General features: G+C 36.5%; 2 protein-coding genes across 2 annotated transcripts in view; one reads left to right on the forward strand and one right to left on the reverse strand.

Moving 5' to 3' along the window:
- Nucleotides 1-385: 385 nt before the first annotated feature.
- On the reverse strand, nucleotides 386-5139 carry LOC117333743 (serine-enriched protein-like). The gene is made up of 5 exons (XM_033893168.1): nucleotides 4872-5139; nucleotides 4098-4278; nucleotides 3209-3471; nucleotides 2055-2212; nucleotides 386-1146 (listed from the first exon to the last, which is right to left on the reverse strand). The coding sequence occupies exons 1-5, from the start codon at nucleotides 4903-4905 to the stop codon at nucleotides 1057-1059; spliced, it is 726 nt and encodes a 241-aa protein (XP_033749059.1). The 5' UTR covers nucleotides 4906-5139; the 3' UTR covers nucleotides 386-1056.
- A 3082-nt stretch (nucleotides 5140-8221) lies between these two features.
- Nucleotides 8222-17696, forward strand: part of LOC117333586 (thioredoxin reductase 2, mitochondrial-like) — a 30931-nt gene continuing 21456 nt past the window's right edge. The window contains exons 1-11 of the mRNA XM_033892940.1: nucleotides 8222-8319; nucleotides 9480-9554; nucleotides 10361-10417; nucleotides 11503-11647; nucleotides 11847-11921; nucleotides 12227-12305; nucleotides 12745-12807; nucleotides 13533-13603; nucleotides 14013-14032; nucleotides 15061-15152; nucleotides 15337-15508. Of these exons, the coding sequence (XP_033748831.1) occupies nucleotides 8223-8319; nucleotides 9480-9554; nucleotides 10361-10417; nucleotides 11503-11647; nucleotides 11847-11921; nucleotides 12227-12305; nucleotides 12745-12807; nucleotides 13533-13603; nucleotides 14013-14032; nucleotides 15061-15152; nucleotides 15337-15508 (946 nt within the window). The 5' untranslated portion in view covers nucleotide 8222. The remainder of the gene's footprint in view (nucleotides 8320-9479; nucleotides 9555-10360; nucleotides 10418-11502; nucleotides 11648-11846; nucleotides 11922-12226; nucleotides 12306-12744; nucleotides 12808-13532; nucleotides 13604-14012; nucleotides 14033-15060; nucleotides 15153-15336; nucleotides 15509-17696) is intronic.

Here is a 17696-nt window from a genome sequence, read left to right on the forward strand (position 1 = left end):
GGTGGAGGAAAGCCGGAGTACCCGGAGAAAAACCACCGGCCTACGGTCAGTACCTGGCAACTGCCCCACATAGGTTTCGAACTCGCAACCCAGTGGTGGAGGGCTAGTGATAAAGTGTCGGGACACCTTTACCACTCGGCCACCGCGGCCCCTTACAAGATTGAATATCGTCCCTTGCGAAAAAGCATATGTGCTTACACCAACGATAACGAAACTTGTAGCTTTAGGACACCTTATAAGTTACACACTTGTGGTTAGAATGTTAGAAACACTATATTTATCACACAGTCATATTGTCAGTTTTAACTCTGTGGTGAAAACAGGTGTGTGGGCAACATTCTCTATGGTCAAAGTAATTAATAACAAGCTATTCGGGAGACATGTAGATGTTTTATATTATGTCTTTAATACTATACTCCTATTGTTAGGAGCTATATATACAATTCACAAATATCAACATATAGACAATATATACAGGTAGTTACATATGTACAATTTATATCTTATATGTATTTACACGTGAACCCAGCCGATATTGTAACGCAGATCAGATTACAAGGGGATATAAGAGTTATCTTTATAATGTACAATATGGGGGTTCCGATCGCTGTAACAGGAACCCTCATCTTGTAATTAACCTTTAATAACCGGAACAATCGATGAAAAATGACTTCACTGAGCACCGCCTCGCTACTAATTAGAACGATATAGGGTGGCACACCTTTGAGTCAGATGTTCTCAGTCCCCCGCTGTCAATATATGGAGCTATTTTGAGTTGGAGATATATACTTTAATGAATATCATATCTCCAAGCCGGGTAAATACATAGAGACCGTTATCATTTCACAGAGTGAATGACAATAAATGTTTGGTATCCTATAAAATCGCCCACCTGGTCGGCACACAATAGCACTACATGTACAACTCCGTGTGTATCAACGGTTCCGTGTCCTTTAGAGGTCGGTTTAGTTCTATTTACACACAGACACGAAGTTGTTAAAATAATCAGTTAATTATAAGAAAACGTAGAACAGATGTCTCGATTTTCCCCGAGATCTAAAGCATATATTCTTCTGTCTGCGGTTCTCCGCACAGCTCCGGACAATTGCTCATAATATCCGGTGTCGTGTTAAGGAATTGTCGGACCTGGAAAATAAAAGTACGTGATTATTGATAACAGCTGAAATCAGCTAGTCACGCATCCGCATATGTGACCAGGCACAATTTTCATCATCGTTCCAAGTAACTTAGAAATTAAAAGAAAAAGAAACTATGAAAGGATTATTGGATTGAAGAGGTGGGATTTTCCCTAGATTCTTTAATGCTTCCCTATCGAAATTTTTAAGTTTGGAAATATTGATAAGACTGGGTCCAGTTGTGATATGAAGTCCGCGGTATAATGCTTTATTATATTAACACAGTAATGAACTGGTGAAATTACTGAATCAGTTTATAGGTCATAATGATTAACAAACACTTTGTCTTTGTTTTCTGTCATAACGTCTGTATACAATGATCCGTTTAAATTCGATATGGGGACATGTTTAACTTTCTGTAAAGTGGTGATGGTATCTATCCCGTTTGAAAAGTCGTAAAAATGCTTGAAAAAATTCTATAAAGCCACATAAAAGATATATAATTATGGTAGTATGCCGACCGTTGAGATTATTGTTCCTTTTTATATATTTATTTTGTTTATTTATTTATTTGTCACTACACAAAGGATGTGCTGCTGCATCCTGTATAACCAATCATTAACTTGTGACAAATCGAAAACAGCAAAATGGGTCTAACCAACCACTTACAAAATGCCTGTGAGTCAGACAGGGAAGTACCTTGGTGGGATAGCTCTGCTAAGTTGTGCATATTAAACAAAAATGTCAGCTAGATTTGTAATCGATTAAATCTCTTCTATCTAAAAATATTCACTGACGCTGTTTCTTCCATCAAGGGATTTTCTTTTGGTTTTCAATGAAGAAATTTCAGGAATCATTGCTTCTTAATATATGTATTTAACTTCCTTTTAACTAAATTAATTACAAAAACAAACATACCCTTTGCATCAGCATGCGCGTGTACTTAAAGTGTATGTACGTTCTTGCTGAGCACGTGAGGAGGGAAAGTGTGTCTGGCTTGATGCAATGGTTAGCGAACTCCCAGCATGCATCACGAAGTTCAGGGAAATCATAGGTGTGGGCGGCGTTCATCAAACCTAAACAGATTTCACATAAAGAATTTAAATCTCACCTGATATTTAAAAAAAGAACATAAAAATAACGTCCATAGCGCATGATAAACATTTCGTTACTACAGTAATTAGTAACACTTCAAGCGCAGGGACATTTCTGGGTTTTTCTTTAATATAAGATAGACATCTTCTTCGATTGTTTAAAGAGTCGTCTGGATAACAGAATTTCTGGAGGTATAAAATCTTATTCTACCATGTTTGCTATGTAACGCCAGTTTTGATTGGGTTAAAAACCATGTATTATTTTCCAATAACCCACGCTCGTGCCAATAATACACGCTCGTGAGTCACGGCTGTTACAATTTTAAATATCTAATATTCACCCGTTTCATAAAAGGTTACTATAGCCGAGTGGGCTAATGGGTTAGTCTCTCAATATATTTTTATCACGACGCGAGTTCGAATCCTACGGAGGCCCCCACTTTTTTTTCTTCTTTTTTTATCCTTTTTTTTTTTTTTTTTCAAAATCAATGCCATATGATAGATGCTCTTGATCGTAGTACTGTATTGCCTGTATATTTCATCAACAAATAATGCAATACTCAAGAAATAAATTACAAGGTTTTCCCGGGGTTTCTTTGCTGTTTTTCTTTTAGAAAGAGGTCGATCTCAGAACTAAACAGTACATGGTAGAATAGAAATAATCAACTTTGACTCGTGTATTGTTGCAGGATATACAACTCGGACTCGGATATTTTGCAATTTTAATTAATAACTCAGGCCTGCGGCCTTCGTTATTAATTTAATTGCAAAATATCCTCGTCCTCGTTGTATATCCTGCAATAATACACGAATCATCGTTAATTATTTCTTAAATAAAAGAGACCAAAGAAGCCCGCAAAAAGCGACATAAGTTGAAATTTCCCATCCCATAAAAAATATTTGTATATGTATTGACGTACTATTTTGATTATTGAATAAATATTGTTTAAACTAAGTTTAAAATTCCGGGACACTTACCGACGACATTAGATATATTGACAGCTACCGTTCCACAGTGGACATAACACATGAACCGTTCAAACACGGTGATGTCAAAGTTCTTCACCTCCACCTTTAGCTTCTGCACGACTTCATTGTTATACATGGCCTTGACCTTTTCGGTGGATGACGGGCTGAGGAGGTGCTGGATTTTCTTAAAAGCTTTCTTAATTGTCGACTTTTTCTTTTCCGATTTTTTCTTTGCGTCTCTAGTTGCGGCTAATAAAATTTGATACATATGCCTGAAAATAAGAGAATAGTAAGTTTAATGTTATACTCGCTTAGAATTAATGTATAAAGGGAGGTAACTTCTGTTTAATAAAGTTCTTCATCGTATACACTGCTCGTGACGAAAGTGGCACTTAGGGTGCGTATAGAAGTATATACTAGTATATAATTAACGCCAACGAAAGAAAACAAATGACAACAGGGACTGAAAATGATCGTTTGTAAGACTGGAAGTTACATACCAAATACAGAGGCGAGGAGTGATTGGGGTTTTTTTCGTGACGCAATAATTTATAAGACAAAAAGAGAAGATAAAACATTAATTGGAGTGTAGTAATAGTCTAAAGTATGTAGCTATTGGGGTGTAGTAATTAATGTAAAGTATGTTAATTGATATGTTGCCACAGTCTGCTATCAATCTAATTAAGATTACACCTGTGATTTCCGATCCTCTACATTACTCTACGATACACGGCAATACTTGTAGTAGAGGAGCCGAAATTACAAGTATATTTTTAATTAGATTGATTCTACTATTATTTTCAATCAATCATAATTACTCGTTTGTTTTTTTTGGAGATGCACATGAAATACCTTTAGTAGACATTCAATGTATTTGTATCTAAAATGTACTGTTTACCTGCTTCTTGTTGCGAGAATGGCTTTGATTCCGTACACAGGCAGCTGGTCTTCCCCCACGAGGAAGGTGACGTCACACAGGTCAGGGACAGAAATGACGTATTTCAGGTCTTCACACAGACTCCTTGTATCCTTGACAACCATTACATCTTGTTTGCTTCGTTCATTGCTCCAGAGGCTGGCTAAAAGTAAAACGTTTCATATGTCTTAAACATGCCCTTAAATGTAATTGATGACGAATGTTCAAAAAGAAATCAATATTGTAATCTCTGATCAGCAATACCCGTAAAGTACATTCTGTTATGATAGAACATCCTGTTCCCTACCGTTAAAGTTCGCATGGCCATGTCGTTATTAGTATGTATATACATATCAATATTTCAAATGAATAATTTGCGATTGGAGATGCCTTTTATCCTATCTTTTAGAATGTATCTTTTATTTCATCGAACTTTATAAAATCAACGTTAAGATATATATGAACAAGTTGTCAAATTGTTGTTTAGCAGTCGGATAGGGCGAACCTTGACAATCAGTATTGAGATAAGATGTCTGCATCTGGTTATTATTTATGAAAAGTATTAGTATCTATTCCATAGTAGGCGAGTAGGGGCTAATGCTTTCTCCTAAATACTGACCAGAGGCAGACGCATGCGAGATAACTTAATAAATTGTAGTTGTCCTCAGAAACCCATGAAATGTTAATTATTCACTTAATTTGTTGGATGTCACCATAGTAACTAGTTTCTTTAAAGTATCAAGCAATACACATTACCTTGACTAGCGCTGGATTTCCTCGACATTGCCATTTCTTCTGTCTGTCTTTAGCCCTGTTAGTATTGTATTAAGTCAGTAGAGACAGTGTTGATGGTACAGTCTGTCCATCACAGTTATATACAGAATTACCCTATGGAGCCCGAGTATTCCTCGCCATTTAACAGTAGTACAATGTACTTATCTAAAACAACAGCAGCTCGTGCCTGACCACGAGCGTCTGTACGGGCCAGTGGTCACTGTGTGTCCAGTTAAATATGTGTCAAGTAAAATTGACAGGTGAAATTGTCAGGCCAATCAAACCTAATCTTTAAACCATTAAAACGTTTATCAAAACAACCTTACCTAACATCGGTCGACACAATTGACTTTACAAAAGACTTGCTTGTATTACGGTATTTACTCACTGTCCAGACTGACTGTGATTTCTGGACTAGATATAGGATATTATTATTGTCCAGCTAGCGGTGGGTCAATATTGGTCCTGTCTAGCGTCATCACTCTGTGTAGGATTGGGGGGAAACATGTCGGACATTCGTGTCATATTGTTTATCAGTTTATCTCATCTAAGAATCGTCGGTAATAGCAATAGAGTCCAGATCGTCGGGACAGCTAATCCTATTGGCCGTGGCTATACCTGTATAATATTCTATAGGTCGGCTCCGAGTTTCTTTTAACGTAAGTGGGATATAGATTAAATCAACTTTATTTATAATTACTTTAAAAGAATCATTTATTATTAGAGTTTTGTAAACTAAACACCGCGCCACTTACATGTTTTTTTCGTGATATTACAAGTCTGATCGACAATTCAAATAAAATTATCCGGTGCTGTCTTTTTTTTAATAATCCTGGACTCTAACGCCACTATATAACAAGGGACGTACATATATACACATTTTATTTTTAATATTAACAATTGTTTACAACGCTGTTGTCTATAACAGAATTATGGAGACAAAATTACATAAGTATATGTTCCTGTTCATTTTGTACATCTCATCAGAGACATATATATACACATCTATATATGTCTCTGATCTCATCTTATCATTCTGGTTTTATAAAGAAATCGACATTAAACTTAATTGTTTATCACGACATTACATACACTAGTTCGATGCATTTGGCACACTAACTGGAGGCGACACTGTTAATGTTTTAGACACGGACCTAGACATATGTGGTTTCAGTTGTCAAACTTCAATAGTGGTTGGTAGACCTAAGCTTCGATCATTTGGTCTCTTTGTCGTGAAAGGGAAGTACGGAAGCGTATTAGGGCCACTATAAAAAAAATTAAATCGTACGTACGATTTAATATTTTTTTGATATTGGCCCTAATACGCTGCCGTAGGGAAGCACCTAGCTAGGTAGTAAGAAAAACAAGACATTGTACATGTTATGCTGATAGAGCTGGAATCCGAGGGGAAGTAATACTTTGAGATCTTATTCCGACTCGATAATGTGTCCGGGGTCGTCTTGACCATTTCACGACCCTAGCTAATAATCCTTACAGACGATCATTGGCGCTAACAGCAAGGGTGAGTTTCTGCTGATGTGCGCAGCTTGTCTCAGTAACGCATCCTGTGTCTATACGAAAACTGTGTGACGCGACGCGTTTTTGTTTTTTTGTTTGTTTTTTTGTTTTTTGTTGTTGTTGTTTTTTTTGTTGTTTTTTTTCTGATAAAACTACAGATGAATATATCTCCAGACAGGAGAAAATAAAGATTCATTAATTGACTTGTTTAAGGAACACCTATAGCCTCAAAATGTCACAGTACTTGGACCGAGAAAATGACCTACAGTGTTATTGTATAGATATTAAATACGATATCATTTGTCACTTGAAGAAAAACTTATTCTGGAAGACCAGTGTAAGCAGGAAATCAGTGACGAACCTACCGCCTATATAAAAGTGAAATTGGTACAAGTTACTGTGTTAAAAATGTTAGAAATAGATATCACAGAAGGATTGTGTCTAATTTTAGGAGTGGTTCTCTGCCATAAGCTATTGGAACTGGTAAACTGGAACTGAAGAAAGAAAGGAAATGTAAATAATGTACATCAAATTTTGTTGATGATAAAACTCATTGTTTTAATTGATTTTGAATCTGATATTAGACCTATAATCTTTGATAAGGCAGAAGTGATATTACAATTTTTTTAAGTAGTACAGATAAAGTGATCTTTCTTATGAAAGAAGATTACATGTATTTTCAAAAGATGTCGCAAAGCCATTGTTTTATCAGCGAAAACAGAACTTTTTATCAAATGTTTATTAAAATGATTATCATAAGAAAATATTACATGTACACAGTAGTATATAGGTCGCTGTTGTACAGTAATAGTGTCTCATAAGCCAAATATGGCTGGGTATTGATATATTTTAAAGAATATGTGACACTTTCATAAACATATCTGAATCTGAATCCTATAACGAATCATTATGGATAGGACAAGTTCCGTAATTACACAATTCTCGTGGTTGCCCTTCGATAGACATTTTCAACTACTATTTTTGCATATTTTAATTCTTATAGCTGTTTTATACGTTACTAAATGAAAATCTAACCATTTAGTCCCTTTAAGAACAGTTGACCAAACTTGGGTATATTAATTCTATCTTTTAAGCCTTACCTGACTTTTATAGAGCCATTGTTGTTATGTCCAAGTACATTAGTACATTAGTTGTGGGAAAACGTCAAGATACATCAAAGAAGTCAAATAAGACTTATATCGATGTCTTCCAGTGATACAGTGATTCAAGTACAATGTATGAAAAGTTCCGAACGACGATACCTAGATTTCTATAGGTCCTATTTTTTTACATATTGATTGCCGTCAAAATCCACACCAAAATCTTTTCATGTTCAACTTAAAAAGAAAAAAAAAGTTTTCTTTTCCATCTGATGCTTTTAAAAAGCGGGTGGGATACTCTTGTTCAAACTTCCTATGTCCTTTGTCTCTGTAGTGAGATTTGAAAGTCAGTCGATGACGGTACATCAGTTAGGACAGTGTTACCTGGTCTTTTTTTCGCGGACGTACAGTATATGTACTCCGACAATGTGTACATAGTGACTTTCGTATGGCTTTACGACTAGATTGTTAGAGAAGGGTATCGTGGCATGGAACAATATAAACCATTCAGAAAGGAGATAAAATAAATATTGCTGTGATATATTTAATTTGTCGTGATATCCATGATGACTAATTGATTGACTAAATTAATTCCCGCCAAGTGTCAAGTAAAAAGAAAAAAGTCAAATCGGGTCGTCCGCGTAAAAGACAGATCCCCAGTTGAATCATTTTGACCAATCAAATTTGAGCATTTTAGCCAGTGCTGCAATTCAAGATGTCTGCGCCCATGGCGATTGGGTGTCGAAAACATCCCCGGCTCTTTTCGAAGCATATATTGCACAAATACCGTCATCTGCTGAGATATTTGTCAAGTATATTTATATTTTAATATTTATATTTTATTAGTTGAAATATATGTTATCTCACATTAACGTTTAGTCGGTCTTCATATATATTTCAATTTATAGAACCAGAAAATTAGTAATCTTCAAAATTATCAGACATTTTTTTTTGTTATGGCCAACCTGAAATCGGCAACCTCACATAACACATTAAATAGTGTGTCATTTTCGAATCGAAATAATGTTATTTATCTTCAGACTGTATCGTTGTTCAGGGCACAAACTGAGACTGTCTGTTGATTGACAGCTGCATGTGCGCAGATACTGTATCAGGTCGGGGAAACCCCTGGATCGGCGTATAATACATCGATCGACCTATTATACGCCGATCCAGGGGTTTCCCCGACCTGCATGGCTACAAGCCACTGGTTACCTGATACATTGTACTTTTACCTGATTATATAAACTTATTAATTACTCACTTAGTCTTACTTAGTTGTTACTGGACTCGGACCTGAAGGCCTCTATAGTCAGATCCAAATCCCTGGAATCAGTTGAAACATCATTATCACTCCGGTTTGGATCTTTATGTTTGCATTGACCTTAAGCTTCCTTTTCCAATATTTGTCCTGGCTCCAGTCTGTTTTCAAATGAGTTGAGCGATGGTGCCTGTACAACCTCATTTGATTGCAAATTCCACTCATTCACAACCCTGTTTGTAAAAGAATAGTTCCAGTGTCCAGTCGTGATCTCATTTTCTCCAAGTTGTAGGAATTCCCTCTCGTTCATTTCTCATGTGATGACATTTCTTGGGATGAAACCTCAATAGTCACTTGTCAGACCAATTCTGAAGGTTTTCCTAGTCCTTCTGTAAATTCACCTTCTTCCTGGTATTACTATATAACTTTATGTCATCTAATAAGGCTATCGAGTCCACAATATCTGGAAGGTCATTGTTGTATACAATAAATAGTGTCGTTCCAAGAACACTTCCCTGAAGTATTTCACTTGTAACTGGTTTCCAGTTTGATGCATGTCGATTTACAGACACCTGTTACTGCCTATCTGTTAAAAATTCTCAGTTTTTATACTGTTCTGACAACCCATACCCTTCCAACTTTCCCATTAGTCTTCTGAGTGGCTCCATGCCAAATGCCTTCATATAATCCCTTTATATTGTAAAATTTCAGATTCACAGAAGGAAAGAGAATATGACCTTGTTGTGATTGGTGGCGGCTCTGGAGGATTGGCTTGTTCAAAAGAAGGTATGTTACATCTATATGTGTACACTAAAAAGTGAAGCTATGATATATTTGTAACCTGTGAAGACCAGGTTAGTGACACAGTTTACCTAGCACCATAGATATGTTGACATATTCATACCTTTTAATATGATACAGATAGTAGAACTTAAAGTGCACTTGCCTACTAATATACTCATAGCAGGAACACAACGCATCTCGAAACGATAATGAATGTTAATTGAAACGATGGTATTGTACATCGTAGTGCCAACCCACGCGTGTATGACCGATATCGGACCCAGAGTGACGAGTAGTAAACTATGAAGTGTATGCAAATATTTTTATTTGCACATTTACAAAGAATAACAACCCATGTATTTCGTATTTACTATTATATTTTAAATAATGTTGTTTTTTTTTAAATATATTTTTAATGCAAATAACGTAAACAATCATATAGCGCCCATTTTGAGTACCGACCTGACGATCTGCATGTGTATAAGAAGGGCCAAAACCCAACTCCGCCTATACGAATACTCCGGTTATTTGCATATTTTGTCATGGAAAAAGGGCTATGCAAATAAGCGGGTTGCTCTGTATATAATTACATGTATATGGTTAGGCCAGCTCTGTCATCATGATGGTAGAAAAAATGTACGCTCCAAGTAACAACAGGACTACTTAACGATACAGTTGTTAGAATCTGTTGGCTTAACTTGAAAAAAGAAAATGAAACGTAAAGTAAATTATCAATGTAAATGAAATAAGAATAACTACAGATGTGAAATAGAAGAACTGTTTTTATGTTGAACTTTTTCTCTTTTCAGCTGCACAGTTAGGGAAGAAAGTTGCTGTGCTTGATTATGTGAGTCCATCACCACACGGTAAGTTAGATACTATCCACACTTTTATAGTTCTCATTCAAACAATCATAGTCATGTTCCTCTCTTCTGTAGATCAGAGTTTATAAATCCCAAAATCCAGGTATCTTGTATATAGCTTGATCACAGGATCGATATAGAAGTCAAATGATTGCTAAATCATACTATTATGTGCAGTGTATGCTTCATAGACACACAACTCTGTTATAAAGACTCAATCATAAATATTATTTTATCTGGGGTCTGATTTATCTGTATGTAACCTCAATCATACATTACTGTAACTGGGGCCAATTTTTCAAAGTGTCCAATTCTGACCAAGATCTACAGATTGCTATCTCAATATTCCGGACAAAGGATTACTAATCATCCATTCTGTAGACATCAGACTTGTCTCTCATTTGGAAAGACTGTTGTTAAGTAAAGGATTACTGATTATTTTTCCAAAGTACTAAATACTGTGAGTAAATCAGGGAGTCTATACTGCCAGGTAGTCCTGTTCTACATTTGTTTCGTTATAAGGAGTATTCACGACATCAGCTTGATTTTATTGCATGTCTTTAGTGTTGTTGTAACTTGTCACATGGTCCCTGTGATGTAGGTTGGTCTGGTAGATGTGGGGAACGTAAGTAACATTATATAGGTTTATCTTTGTTTTTGTTCTTGTTTATGTTCTTGTTTTGTTTATTATTTTCCAAGTTTTTGTTGTCTGATTTAAATGCTTTAGTAGACAACTGAATATAAACAGATAACTTATGCGAATAATGCGAACATTTGAACACCCAGAGGATTGATCAGCGGTATCTAAAGTATATATTATATATTACACAGGAACCCAGTGGGGCCTCGGTGGTATCTAAAGTATATATTATATATTACACAAAACCCAGAAGGACCTCGATGGTATCTAAATTATATATTATATATTACACAGGAACCCAGTGTGGCCTCGATGGTATCTAAATTATATATTATATGTTACACAAAACCCAGAAGGACCTCGATGGTATCTAAAGTATATATTATATATTACACAAAACCCAGAGGGACCTCGATGGTATCTGAATTATATATTATATGTTACACAGGAACCCAGTGGGGCCTTGGTGGCACCTGTGTCAATGTTGGCTGTATCCCCAAGAAGCTGATGCACCAGGCAGCCCTGCTGGGACACTCTATACAGGACAGCAGGTCATATGGCTGGGACGTCCCAGAGTCTGTTAACAATGACTGGTAAATCTCTCATCTTTTACGATGTTATTCTCTGCAGGGGAAGTTTGGTGTTTGTAATTTAAATGTTTTTGGTTGACTAAGAAAATATATAATGTTTCTAATTGTAAAGAAACGCGTAATAACATTTGTTATGATAATAATGTTTTTTCCAGGAGAAAAAGCAATAATGATCATAATTGTTATTGTCATGTTTTTCCAGGGAAAAGATGTGTGGAGCTGTGCAGAATTATGTCAAGTCATTAAATTGGGGTCATAGAGTGCAGTTAAAGGACAAGTAAGATTTAAGTTGCAATATTGTTTTATCTCATCAAAGGTCAAGGACAGGTCAAATACCACCAACCTATCAGATCTTTAAGTTAATCCAGCTGATTTATATCATTGCTATTAAAACATTAAGTGCAAAGGTCAATGGGAACTTAGGTCAAATTTTTGATTTAAAGTAAAACATTTCATCCTGTATTTTGATGGATGTGATTGCCAGAAGTACAGGTCAAGTCTGATGATTCTGTCCTGAGGATTATTAGTTTTAAAGGTGATGAAATTTTTTTTTTTTTTAATTGGTTTTTTTTTCCTGTTTAGGAATGTAGAATACTTGAATGCCCTTGGATCCTTTGCTGACCAACACACTATCAGAGCCGTTGATTCTAAAGGTCAAGAGGTGCATATAAATTATAGTTAATCAACCTTTATGATAAAACTATTTCATATGCTGTATCAGTCTCATTAGTTCAATTTGAACCAATGTAGGAAAAGGATTGTATTCAAGGAAGTTATATTCAAGTATCATGAATCTTGCAACGTGACAGTTTTTTTTTTTAAATATTAATATTTGAAACCTTCAGGATTTTGCTCTGGAAATGGTGAACATCGGCACATATGTACATGAAACTCACTCAAAAATCACTCAAAAAATGAAGTGAAAAATGTTAAAACAAGGTTTATATGTAAAACTATATCATCATGCTTTTATGTGACTTCCATAATAGAAATTGCAAAGATACCCTGGCTTTCACCTGGTGGTTTTCTGTAATATATTTCCTATTGACAGAGACAATAGGTACTTTATCATGACATCAGTCTGTTGATGTTTGTTACAGAGATCACTTACTACAGAACATGCTGTTATTGCTGTTGGAGGTCGCCCTACATTACCTACACAGGTAAGTCACTCAAATAGGTAAGTCACTTCGACAGGTTAGTGACTATTACAAGTAAGTCACTCAAACAGGTCAGTCACTCAAACAGGTCAGTCACTCAATCATATAAGTCACTCAAATAGGTAAGTCACTTCGACAGGTTAGTGACTATTACAAGTAAGTCACTCAAACAGGTCAGTCACTCAATCATATAAGTCACTCAAATAGGTCAGTCACTTTGACAGTAAAGTTACTAATAGAAGTAGGTCACAAACAATTGAGTCACTCAAGCAGTTGAATCACTCAGACAGGTGAGTCACAAACAGTTGAGTCACTCAAACAGTTGAGTCACACAAACAGGTGAGTCACTTAAAAAATTTAGGTAGTCAAATAGGTGAGTCAGTCTTTCATAGTTACTACGTTGTTTAATTTTATTTGATGGATATAATGTACGTACCTACTGCTGTTAGAACAGAGAAGAATAGGTTCTAGAATTTCTTGAAATTATAAGTTTTTGTTCAAGTTGTTTTGAAAATGAAATTTTATTCCAAAATGACTCAACACAAGTTTTTTGTGACTTTTGACAGATCAATAACTTTATTTTTAATCAACAGTTCTTTTTGCTTTCTTATTTGTGTTTTTACAAGGGAGGTAACTCTGTTGGGTTTCCTTTTACAACCATTTTATTTACACTATGTAATGTGTAATGTTTTTGACTGGTCTATAAACGGTTCCTTTGTCATCCCCAGATCCCAGGAATGGTAGAACATGCCATCACAAGTGATGATATATTTTGGATGAAGAAACCTCCCGGAAAAACGTAATTTTCCCTTTTGCATCAACTGATTAATCTTCATGCATTAAGTGATGAAGAATTGGTATTTTTCTCGATTCGATGTTAATTAAATCTTTAACTCCTGCAATACTTTATTCTCTTCTATCAAATAAAAACATACCAGAAGATTTTAACATACATTGGAAACTTTTCCCACTGCAAGACTTTATTTTTGATAGAGTTTAGCGAAAGCGATATAAAAGTTAACTTCACAAAGAAAACAGAACAATTCAATACATCATACATATTGTTATCACTGTCCTAAAGCCATGGAAGTTTAATTTAGAAACAAATTATTACAGAGGAATTTGATGCTTCATAAATTAGGTCCATCATAACTATTTCTAATTTAAAGTTTAAGGGACTTAAACGCAATTTTCATTTTTTCTTTCAGGTTAGTTGTAGGCGGAAGTTGTATCCTTTTTTTAGCTTATCTGCCTAAAGGACAAATGAAATGATACTATTAGACATTGTTGGTCATTTCCCAACATCATTCAATAGATCTACATTGTAGACATTTTATTCACAAAGAAAAAAAAATTATAGGAAAGAGGAGAAAAGATAAGATCCCCTCAAATTAGTCGCTTCTTATGATCATTCAATTGGGACAGACGGTACAATTATTACACCCTACCTTAGGGCAGAGTATGTGTAAGGGTTTCGAGGAATGATAAATACATTGGTATTATTTTCAAAATAGTTGTTTGGTTGCTTTGGTGATTTTGTCACTATACACAGGTTTTGGTACAAATGCAGGGGCCGCGGTGGCCGAGTTGTTAAGGTGTCCCGACACTACAACACTAGCCCTCCACCTCTGGGTTGCGAGTTCGAAACCTACGTGGGGCAGTTGCCAGGTACTGACCGTAGGTCGGTGGTTTTTCTCCGGGTACTCCGGCTTTCCTCCACCTCCAAAACCTGGCACGTCCTTAAATGACCCTGGCTGTTAATAGGACGTTAAACAAAAACAAACCAAACAAACCAAATGGTACAAATACCCTGATAGCTCCTGGAGACCTTAGATCAGTTTTTAAGTAGGAACAATTAGCTTGCTTATCTGTTCAACTTGACATGTTGGCATGGAGTAGGCTGTTTGGTTTGACGTTCAGTTTGTGAAGCTGTTGCTTCCTATCAGATTAACGATGGATATATCCTGTACTTGCAAAACATGCTTATATTACAGGTGTAAACTGTATCCAGTGGTTGTGATGATATTCACAATGGTTTTTTTTTTTTATAATTCTGAATATTGTATTGTAACTTCAAACTAAAGGTGGGACTCCTCTTTGCGACAGTGTGTCAGGGGGTCCCATCAGAAATTAATCAGAAGAATTTTAAAAAAAACTATACTGCTGCACTTGTGTAAATGTTAGTTTGTTTATTGCAATATTTGATGAAGTTTTATAGAATTTTTTGTTATTACAAAACTCCTTGACTACAGAAAGACATTGCGTTGGAGTCTGCTGGGTTCCTCACTGGTCTGGGGTTTGACACCACTGTCATGGTTAGATCTATATGTCTGAGGATGTTTGACCAGGTAGGCATTCTGTTGAAACTCATCATTTGATAAAGATTCTTCTCTGGAGTTGTTGCCCTTTGTCCAGAAATCGGATCACCCTAAGTACTTTATGTTGTAACTAAATATGGTGCTCTATCGGATGTCTTGTTTGATAAAATGAAAATTTATGTTTATTAAAATCTACTGTGTAATTATTTTGTAGCAATTGGCAAATTTAGTAACAGATTATATGGAAAACAACGGAACAAGGTTTCTAAAGCAATGTATACCTTTAGGAGTTGTGAAAAATGGAGAAGGAAAATTGGAAGTTACATATCAGGATGGAAATGGCAACCAAATTCAGGAGACATTTGATACGATCCTCATGGCTATAGGTAGGTAGTACTGAGGTGGGGTTTAATACGATCCTCACGGCTATAGGTAGGTAATACTGAGGTGGGGTATGATACGATCCTCATGGCTATAGGTAGGTAATACTGAGGTGGGGTTTAATATACGATCCTCACGGCTATAGGTAGGTAATACTGAGGTGGGGTTTAATACGATCCTCATGGCTATAGGTAGGTAATACTGAGGTGGTAGGTAATACTGAGGTGGGGTTTAATACGATCCTCATGGCTATAGGTAGGTAATACTGAGGTGGGGTTTAATACGATCCTCATGGCTATAGGTAGGTAATACTGAGGTAGGGTTTTAATACGATCCACATAGCTATAGGTAGGTAATACTGAGGTGGTGTTTAATACAATCCTCATGGCTATAGGTAGGTAATACTGAGGTGGGGTTTGATACGATCCTCACGGCTATAGGTAGGTAATACTGAGGTATAATACGATCCTCACGGCTATAGGTAGGTAATACTGAGGTGGGGTTTGATACGATCCTCATGGCTATAGGTAGGTAATACTGAGGTGGTAGGTAATACTGAGGTGGGGTTTGATACGATCCTCACGGCTATAGGTAGGTAATACTGAGGTGGAAGGTAATACTGAGGTGGGGTTTGATACGATCCTCACGGCTATAGGTAGGTAATACTGAGGTATTATACGATCCTCATGGCTATAGGTAGGTAATACTGAGGTGGTAGGTAATACTGAGGTGGTAGGTAATACTGAGGTGGGGTTTGATACGATCCTCACGGCTATAGGTAGGTAATACTGAGGTGGGGTTTGATACGATCCTCACGGCTATAGGTAGGTAATACTGAGGTATTATACGATCCTCACGGCTATAGGTAGGTAATACCGAGGTTGGGTTTGATACGATCCTCACGGCTATAGGTAGGTAATACTGAGGTGGGGTTTAATACAATCCTCATGGCTATAGGTAGGTAATACTGAGGTGGGGTTTGATACGATCCTCACGGCTATAGGTAGGTAATACTGAGGTGGGGTTTGATACGATCCTCATGGCTATAGGTAGGTAATACTGAGGTGGGGTTTGATACGATCCTCATGGCTATAGGTAGGTAGTACTGAGGTGGGGTTTAATACGATCCTCATGGCTATAGGTAGGTAATACTGAGGTGGGGTTTAATACGATCCTCATGGCTATAGGTAGGTAATACTGAGGTGGGGTTTAATACGATCCTCATGGCTATAGGTAGGTAATACTCATGAGGTGGGGTTTAATACGATCCTCATGGCTATAGGTAGGTAATACTGAGGTGGTAGGTAATACTGAGGTGGTAGGTAATACTGAGGTGGGGTTTAATACGATCCTCATGGCTATAGGTAGGTAATACTGAGGTGGGGTTTAATACGATCCTCATATCACAGTAATATAAGGAGTGACACTCTAGGGAGATTTTAGGTGACAGTAATTTACACAGGGACACAAGAGGGCTTAATAGGGTTTAATACAACATTATAATAAGGGGACACATTGGGGTGATATAAGGTTTAATACGGCATTATAAGGGGACACATTGGAGTGATATAGGGTTTAATACGGCATTATAAGGGGAGACATTGTGGTGATATAGGGTTTAATACGGCATTATAAGGGGACACATTGGGGTGATATAGGGTTTAATACGGCATTATAAGGGGACACATTGGGGTGATATAGGGTTAAATACAACATTATAAGGGGACACATTGGGGTGATATAAGGTTTAATACGGCATTATAAGGGGACACATTGGGGTGATATATGGTTTAATACGGCATTATAAGGGCACACATTGGGGTGATATAGGGTTTAATACGGCATTATAAGGGGACACATTGGGGTGATATAGGGTTTAATACGGCATTATAAGGGGAGACATTGGGTGATATAAGGTTTAATACGGCATTATAAGGGGACACATTGGGGTGATATAGGGTTTAATACGGCATTATAAGGGGACACATTGGGGTGATAAGGTTTAATACGGCATTATAAGGGGACACATTGGGGTGATAAGGTTTAATACGGCATTATAAGGGGACACATTGGGGTGATATAGGGTTTAATACGGCATTATAAGGGGACCCATTGGGGTGATATAGGGTTTAATAGGGCATTATAAGGGGACACATTGGGGTGATATAGGGTTTAATACGGCATTATAAGGGG

The sequence above is a fragment of the Pecten maximus genome, chromosome 8 (genome assembly GCF_902652985.1).
Source record: "Pecten maximus chromosome 8, xPecMax1.1, whole genome shotgun sequence".
Lineage (NCBI taxonomy): Eukaryota > Metazoa > Mollusca > Bivalvia > Pectinida > Pectinidae > Pecten > Pecten maximus.

Coding starts and splice junctions, on each gene's coding strand:
- LOC117333743 (XM_033893168.1), bottom strand. CDS start 4,905: ATGGCAATGTCGAGGAAATCCAGCGCTAGTCAAG. Junction 2,213..3,208: donor CAATATATCTAATGTCGTCG/GTAAGTGTCCCG, acceptor AAATCTGTTTAG/GTTTGATGAACGCCGCCCAC. Junction 1,147..2,054: donor CGCGCATGCTGATGCAAAGG/GTATGTTTGTTT, acceptor TTTATTTTCCAG/GTCCGACAATTCCTTAACAC.